At 35.7% G+C, this 9,365-nt stretch overlaps 1 protein-coding gene across 2 annotated transcripts in view; it reads right to left on the minus strand.

Moving 5' to 3' along the window:
• The window catches only part of SOS2 (son of sevenless homolog 2 (Drosophila)), a 129,564-nt gene that overhangs the window by 23,960 nt on the left and 96,239 nt on the right, over positions 1-9,365 (minus strand). For both annotated transcript variants that reach the window (XM_006872334.1, XM_006872335.1), the window contains 3 exons: positions 8,928-9,150; positions 1,801-1,920; positions 1,489-1,651 (listed from right to left, as the gene is read on the minus strand). In XM_006872334.1, the coding sequence (XP_006872396.1) occupies positions 1,489-1,651; positions 1,801-1,920; positions 8,928-9,150 (506 nt within the window). The remainder of the gene's footprint in view (positions 1-1,488; positions 1,652-1,800; positions 1,921-8,927; positions 9,151-9,365) is intronic.

The following is a 9,365-nucleotide window of genomic DNA, read 5'->3' on the forward strand; positions in this document are numbered from 1 at the left end:
ACAAAAGGCAAGAGTGTAAGAAGCACAATATTCCAAATGATGACTGGCTCTGAAGGGGTAATAAAGGAGATGGCATTGAGAAAAAACACTTAAAATGGATGTTATGAATACAGATGCTTTCTTTGATTTTGTTCTTAAAAATAAATACTGTTCTATACTGACTATTTAGGAGCTCTGGTAGCATAGTGGTTACGAATCAGGCTGTGAACCACAAGGTCAGCAGTCAAAACTACCAGCTGTTCCGCGGGAGAAAGATGAGGCGTTCTGCTCCAGTAAAGATTTACAGCCTCGGAAACCCTGTGCAGGGTCGCTATGAGTCGGAACCAACTCCACGGTACTTAACAACAACAACATACTGACTATTTAATGATAACTTAAGAAAAATAACTAAAGTTTTAGTCTCTAAAAATGATATGCCATCCTCAGTGGTTTTCAAAATCAGAAATTATTCATCTATGAAGTAGAATACATAAAAGCAGTTTTTCCTGTACTTCCCTCTAATCACAACCCATTTAGAAAATGAATTTGGTCTTTGAAATTCTTCTCAATTTTCTATTTATAGGTTTAGACTTATTCAAAGGTTTTTTGGGAAATTTTCAGTAACTTTTAATTCAATTTTCCGAAGCCCCTTTGTAGAGTTATATTATACTCATTAACCCTGAAGTTTTCTTATTGTTTCCCTCTATCACAAAGACTCTACAAAGACAATACATACAGAACAAATTCACCTTTTTTCTAATGGCTGAACAATATTTTCCACTATCTTCTGTTGTTGCTAAGTGCTGCCCACTCAGTTCGCATTCACAGTGACCCTGTATAAGGTTTCCAAGGAGTAGATGGTAGGTTTCAACTACCAATCTTGAGGTTAGCAATCCAGCGCTTATTCTACAGCACCATACCAGGGCTCCCATTTCCCACTATAAGTACAGGATAATTTATTCAATCCTTCTCCTTTTGATGGACATTCAGATTGTTTCCAGGTCATAAAACCTATATATAATAGGATCTCAATTTTGTTTATTAAAAAAATTACACATTGTCATACACTTCTGTATTTCTAAAATTTTCTACAGTAGGCACTAAACACATACTATTTTGTAATTGAAAATGAAAATAAATATATTTAGGTTTTAGAAAGGGTTCTCTCCATGTTAATGACCATATACTAAAAATGACTCAAATTATTTGTATATTTATGCTTGTACTGTATCTGAGACCATCAGTCAATATGTAATTGGAAACAATATTTGGAACTTCTTTACATTAGGTAAGTATATTAAACATAATTGTAAGTCATATTCTTTGATGATTATAAGCTTACTAGTGTGTACTCATGTATTTTCTAATATCTTTATGTATGGAGTTTAGAAAAATAAAGTGGTTTTACAAATATATGATTCAAAAAGATAAATGGTAGAAGTATCTATCTCTTTTATATTAATTTTATCTCCCTCTAAAAGTATGAAATATTCACAGTCCAAAACTTACCTCAAATGTATGGTCTAGTCTGTAGACTGAAACTGAATTTACTGCACTGACTATTTCCAATACTCCATTGAAATTATTCAAATCTTGAAAAACTTGCAGAATTTCTATAATTCTACTTAGTATTGCCACACGTTCTTCAAAATTTTCTGCTTCCACAATGCACCTAATACACACAGAGAAAGATTTTATGGCTTAGAAAACAATTATTTCACCTCACTTAGAAAACAAGAAATGTACTTAGTCAGAATTTTAGCTTAAATGTGACTTAATACTATGATTACTAAAAATAATTAGATTAAAGTAAAATCTTACTTTTCAAACCAGAGAGTGAGATTTGTGGTATGACGGATCATTTTTAATAAATTTGGAGAATTTATTTCTTTATCTTCTTTGGTCCACACACTTCCTACAAGTTCAGAAGGTTGGACTTTCCTGTGGAACCAAAAACCAATGCAACTTAACTTACAAAGGATTAGCATCAAAATTATTTAGAGATCTCCTGCAACTTAAGATAATTAGCCCAACAGATACAAGAAAAAATATATGAAGGGGTAATTCACAAAAGGAATTGTTGTTATTATTATATAATTAGCCCAACAGATACAAGAAAAAATATATGAAGAGGTAATTCACAAAAGGAATTGTTGTTGAGTCGGTTCCAACCCATAGTGACCCCCATATAGTTTCCAAGGAGTGGCTAGTGAGCGTTGCAGTCCAACACATTCACTTAGCACCATACAAGGATTCCTCAGAGGAATAGAACCACAGTAAAAAATACTCTCATTCAGGGAAAAGACATTAAACCACAGGAAATCACGTGTTAGTCTTGTCAAACTTAAAAAAAATAAGAACAGTAGATGACCCAGCAATTCTACTCCTAGGCATATATTCCAGATAAACTCATGGACAAATTATAAGAAAACATTTACAAGAACTATCCCATATAATCTAGACTGGATAAAACAGTTAAAATATTTATATAGTGGAATACTACACAGTAGTTAAAAAAAAGCAAATTAGAGCTACATTTACAAATAGGAGTAACTTCCAGAAAAATTCAAGCAAAAAAAAAAAAAATTTTCAGAATAATACATGAACATAATTGTTTTAAAATGTGTACAACAATGCTACATATGGTTTATATGAACATGAGTGTATGTGTATATATAAAATAAAGGAATACATACTAAGTAAACATAAAATACAAATAATAAATATATTGGTTATTCATTGGAGATAAAAAGGGAATGTGATTAGAGAGAACTGCACAAAGTATTTTTTATTTGTATGCATTTCTTGTTCATAAGCTTTCATTATATTATTTTCTATATTTTTTGGAATGTAAAAATCAGAGCTGAAGAACATACTAAATCATTGTATACAGTAAGTTGGGGAGCACACAATTAAAAAACTAATCAGTGGTATTGTTATCAATGTCCTACAAACATGGCTCTTCACTAAAAACATTTTTTTAATGAGCAAATTGAGTACATATAGATACTTGCTAAGAATGCTTGAAATAAGTTTTAAGTGGCTATTATTTTACCAGAATCTTAGTTTTTCAAACAAAATTACCTTAAATTAAATGCTGTCAGTGATTTATATGTTACTCTTCTTCCAAATGTTGTTAAGTGCAGTTGAGTCAGTTCCAACTCTAGTAAACTTGTATAAGGTTTCTGAGGAGCAGCTGGTGAGTTTGAACCACTGGCCTTGTGGTTCAAACCAACCTTGTGGTCCAGTGCTTATCCAATAGCACTACAAAAGGCCTCCATTTAGGGCCTGCTATACCTGGCGGTTCAAGCTCACCAGCTGTTCCTCGGAAACCATAAACAGCGTCACTATGGGTCGGACTCAACTCAATGGCACTTAACAACAACATACCTGGTGTAGCACTATGGGTTAATGCGCCAGACTACAAAGCCATTTTAACTGCAAGGTTGGTGGTTCAAGTTCACCAGCTGTTCCTCAGAAACCCCTTACAGGGTCGCTATGGGTCGGGATCGACTCGATGGCACTTAACAACAATGTACTGCCAGAAGAGTTCTGGTGTGGTGCTGTGAGTTAATGCACTGGACTGAAACGTCAATTTGCACCACAAGGTTGGCAGTTCAAGCTCACCAGCTGCTCACTGGAAACTCCTATACAGGGTCACTATGGGTCAGAATCGACTCGATGACACTTAACAACAACAGCATACTGCCAGAAGATGAGTGCCTCAAGTTGGAAAACTTTTCAAATGTGACAGAAGAAGACCTGATTCCTCAAGTAGAGTTGACCTTCATTATGTGAACAGAGCAAAGTTTCCGGACTTTCATTTACTGGTAGGGCACAACTCAAAATGAGAGGAAACACCTAGAAACATCCATAAATAACTGGAATGTGGAAAGCATAAAGTATGAAAATAGGAAAATTGAAAGTCATAAAAATAAAGAAAATGGAATGCATAAAGATTGCTATCTTGGGCACTAGTGAGAAGAAATGAACCGCTATTGGTCATTTTTAATCTGATAACAATATGATTTGCTATGCAAGGAATAACGATTTGAAAAGATATGATGCTGCATTCATTGTCAAAAGCATGCCCTGGCCCCCTCTGGTTCCCCACACTCCCCTGGTGACCAGAGGGGAGGTTAGCCTCCACCACTGTACACGCCCATGGAAACTCCCACTTTCTAGGTGGTCAGAGGCATTTGGATGTGGGGGCTGAGGTTGTGGACACCACTGACGTGGGAAAGAGTTATCCACAATAACCTCACTTGGGCAGGCCCTTTTCCAAATCTGCAAAATCAGCCCTGTCCAGCCTTAGACTAGCTTCCCACTAGAAGTGGCTGAACAAATGCATGGGATAGAGAAGACAGAATAAAATAAAAGAAAGGAAAGACTGGTTATCTGTGCAGCCAGACAGACCCAGCAGGACCATTCTGAACTTTCCCCAATGACTGAAGGCAAGAGGCCAGTTGGTAGTGCACAGGCATACTGGTAGAGTGAATGCAGTATCCAGTTTTAAAAATTTATTTTTGTTCTTTTTCTTCTTCTTTCTGCATTCTTAATTTATATTTTACTGTTATCTGCTGGTTGGTTTGTTTGGTGTCCTTCTCTCTTGTGAGTGTGTTTTCTTGCCTCACCCTATATGATACAGCAAATGCGACCATAAAGTCCAACCAGAGTGGTACTCTCTACCATCCCACTAGAGTCAATACCAGCTGCTACACACCAGATTGGGCTCTTGATGTGGTGATGTAGAATCAGCACTGGACTGCAAACCACAAGATTGACAGTTTAAACCCATCAGCTGCTCCTTGTACAGGGATACAAGATCACTATGAGTCAGTATCAACTCAACAGCACTTAACAACAACAAATACACTGGATCAATGACAACAACCGTCATCAGCTATATTCACCCTGAACTGAACTGCAAGAACAGTGAACTAAGAGCAGTGTACATGTTCATATTTTGATCATACCTACCAGGAGGCAGTTGGTAAGTGCCTAAAAATACAACATACATTCATCAACTAAATACAAATACAAATACAACAACACTACAAATGCCTTGAAAGCAACAGATAATTTCTGTCCACATGAAGAAACAAGGCCAAGTAGCTCAAACAAGAGACCAATGAGGCTGAACTAAAAGATATTTTTGAGGAAAAAGAAGCACTGTAACTAACTGAAAAAGAATTCAGGATAATGATATTTATAAATTCAAATGATTTTTTATTTCTGTCAAATGACAAAAAGGTCAGGGAAAACAAGTCAGAATTCAAGAAAAGCATTACAGGAACAATCAAGCACAACAGATAAAGGATTGTAGACAATACAAAACCTGGAAACAGAAATCCAGATGACTAATACTAATATATCAGAAATGGACAATACATTGAAAGAGATAAAGAGTAGATTTAAACCAACAGAAGCCAGAAATCAGTGAGCTTGAACATAAATCTCTAAATATTAGTAAGCTAGAAAAAAAACAGAAAAAAGGAATGAAAAAAACCTCAAAAATGTTCATGTGGGACTGCATGAAAAAATTCATGTGGGACTGCACGAAAAGGTATAACATATGGGTGATCAGAATTCTAGAAAAAACATGACGAGACAAAGAAAATCACAGGAAAGATAGTCTAAAAGCTGCTGTAAGAAAATTTCCCCAATATCATGAAAGATGAGAAGATAAGCATTCAAGGACCTAATGAACCCCAGGTAGTACACTCCAAAAGAAAATCACCAAGATATATCATAATCAAGCTCTCCAAAATCAAAGACAAGGAAAGAAACCTAAACACACCTGGGGAAAACAAAATGTCACCTACAAAGGAAAATCAGTAAGAATAAGCTTAGATTTCTCAGCAGAAACCATGCAGGCAAGAAGGCAACGGGGAGATATATACAAAACTCTGAACAAAAAGAACTGCCAACCAAGAATCATATGCCTGGCTAAACTGTCCCTCAAATACAAGGGCAAAATGAGAAAACAACCAGATAAACAGAAATTAAAAGAACTTGTAAAAACCAAGCCAACTTCACAAAAAATACTAAAGGGAGTCCTTTAGACTGAAAACCAACAACAGCAGACAGCAATGGGAGACTGACACATACAGCAACAACACCCAAAATTCAATCCAAATATAGAATTATCCAGATTCAAACAAAACTACAAGACTGAAAAGGAATCAGACATCAGTCCATAATAAAGACTGCTATAAAGCAAAAAGAGGGAAAACTATAATTACAGAATTCCAAATGGTGTTGAAGACAAATAGATTTCAAGATAAAAAAGACTGTTTAAAAATGGGGAAGAAATTAATTACAGGATAACCTCAAAGATACTTAGCACATCTTCATATCAAATCAAGAAAAGGAAAATCCACCAAGATTTTGTATACATTAAAATAGAAAAAATTGACAAGAAAAAACATACATACAAAAATGAACTTGGCACAGAAAAACATACCGAACAAAGAAACCCTCAGCACCACAAAAAAACACAAACAGCAAAATGACTGTAATCAATTCACTGTTGTTATTGTTGTAAAGTGCCCTCAAGTCGGTTCCAACCCATAACGACCCTGTGTAGGGTTTCGGAGGAGCATCTGGTGAGCTTGAACCGCCAACCTTGCAGTTCAAATGGCTTTTCAGTCTGGAGCATTAACCCACAGCACCACACCAGGACCTCAATTTATGCCTATCAATAATTAGGTCGAACACCAATGAATTGAATGCATCAGTCAAGAGACAGAAAATAGCAGATCCTTAGTTACTATAGAAGCCAAGAGGATTTAAACAGTACTTACTGGTGAAAAACAAAGAGCTCAGCCTTCAGTATGGACTGCACTTCAGTGAAAAGAAAACTAAAATCCTCACAACTGTACCAATAAATAGCATCATAATAAACTGAGAAAAAACTGAAGTTGTCAAAGATTTTGCTTGGATCCACAATCAATACTCATGAAAGCGGCAGTCACAAAATTAAACTAAAAGGTTAAGAAAAGGTTTTCTTGATAAAAGAAACATTCTGTGATTGTTACAGGGGAAGAAGAAGGGGAAATTATTCACTGATTAGAGAGCAGACATATGTTAAGTTGGGTAACAGGGCAGAAAATATTTAATAAGAGGGAGAGAAATTATCGTTAGAGACACAGGAAGAATTGCAAGAATTAAAGTAAATTGAGGCAAACAGTATTAGCTGATGGTACATGGAAGGAATTACAATCATTGTAGTGAGCAAAGTATATGATTTGTTGAATATAAAAGTGATGATATGTTCTGTAAACCCACTCAATTTGCAATAAAAAGAAATTAAATGTACTGCATTAGGCAAATCTGCTGCAAAAAGACCTTTTTAAAGTGTTCAAGTGAAAAGACACCTGTTTGAGAACTAAGGTGTACCTGACCCAAATCTCACAATATAGTAAAGTAGAATTTTGCATGTGAAAGTCGGACAATGAAAAAGATAGATGGTAAAAAGAATCAATATATCTGAATTACGATGTTGGCAAAGAATTATCAAAGTACCATGGATTGCCAAAAGAACAAGTACAACACAAATGATCCTTAGCAGCAAGGACAGCAAGACTTGTCTCTCACTCTCTTAGACATGGCCATCAGTTCCTGGAGAAGGACACCATGCTTGGAAAAGTGGAGGCTCAGCGAAAAAGAGAAAGAACTCCAAGATGGACTGACACATTAACAGCAACAATGAACTCAAACATAACAATCGTAAGGATGGCACAGGACCAGACAGTGTTTTATTCTGTTACGCAGAGTCACTAAGAGTTGAAACTAGACTTAGATGGCACTTAAGTAACCCTTCTTCCATAATGCACATATCTCTTAACAAAGGTATTTCCATACCTTAACAACAGGTCTACACAATGGTAAATGTTTTTTTCTTTTTACTTTCCTGACATTTATGATATTAACAGACACTCTATGAAGAAAAATTTAATATGGTACTATGTGTCTTCATCCCTAATTAAGATAAACAAAAGTCACATGAAATCCAAAGTATTAAAATATAACAAAGCTATAAATCAAATGTTGACAACGTCTGGTGTGTGTTAAAGGTCTGATCCCAAATGGTTCAGCCAGGGCAAACCAGAGGTACAATTCTAAAGAAGTCCAAGTTTATCTCTAATGCTTTTCTACATTCTCTTTTAGCACTAATGGCTGCATATATTCTTCTTTTTCCCTGTATAATCCTTGTTAATAATTGGCTACTAAATAAGATAATGTCTCAAGAGTATTGGTATTTTTAAAGGGGCTCCTGAAGGCAAAGGAGTTTCTGACAGAATGATTAATGGTGGTTTTTTTTTTTTGGCCTGTAAGGCCTGTAGTGGTATGACACAGTGGCTGCTTCATAGCTGAAAGAAAGCACATCTCACTCAATATTTGATTCACTTTACTGCCAAAAGTCTAACATTCATACTAACTGGCTTGGCTAGACCACCTCAAACAAAGGTAATCTCAGAAAAACTACACAGAAGTAATGAAGTGACAGACTTGAAAGTGGTTCTGTTTTACTGTACTAGTCTTCCCCTACCACTCCTCTCTAGTGAAGGGTTGCTAGTCCCTGATCTAGGCCTCAGCAAGATATGTGGTAAAACTTTACCACAGGATATACTGTAGTTAAAAACTATGTGATTTCCCTCAAGATCACAATAATATCTGGTTTTTTTAAAGTACTTATGAATAATGTGTCCTGGTGTGGCGCTGTGGGTTAATGCGCCAGACTGCAAAACCACTTGAACTACAAAGTCAGCAGTTCAAGCTCACCAGCTGCTCCTCGGAAACCCTATACAGGGTCACTATGGGTTGGAACTGACTTGTCGGCACTTCATAACAACAACATCAATGAATAATTTGCAGTGTTTTTAAAATACGTAGAAGTAAATAAAAGGTTTTTAAAAACAGAATAGCAAATTAACTTTGTCTACCTATAAAGATCAGATTCCAAAAGTGTTAGTTGACGTGCAATTTCTATTGGATGAAGTGTCATAAGATCAAATGATTCAAACTGTCCTGGTTTGCTGATATGCCATTCAATTGGTGGTGGTGGACTTTCAAAGGTAATATTGTGGCTTATTCCATTTGCCTGAGCTTGTTTCTTCCTCTTGATGATCTTAGCAATTGACTCTACCCATTTCTTCATAGCTTTCCCTGGAAAAAGAATACATAAAGCCTTTTACTTGACAAAAGGAGTTGCAAGTCATCATATAATCTTTAACTTTCTATTAAGTAAAATTTCACATATGTAAAAACAGAGAACATTATGAGGATATTCACTCAACTACTATCATCCAGCTTCAATATTTATCAACTTGTGGCCACTTTTGTTTCATCTAACCCAATGGACATAAACTGGTAATTAGGGA

Source organism: Chrysochloris asiatica, unplaced genomic scaffold, assembly GCF_000296735.1.
Source record: "Chrysochloris asiatica unplaced genomic scaffold, ChrAsi1.0 scaffold00194, whole genome shotgun sequence".
In the NCBI taxonomy this organism is placed as follows: domain Eukaryota; kingdom Metazoa; phylum Chordata; class Mammalia; order Afrosoricida; family Chrysochloridae; genus Chrysochloris; species Chrysochloris asiatica.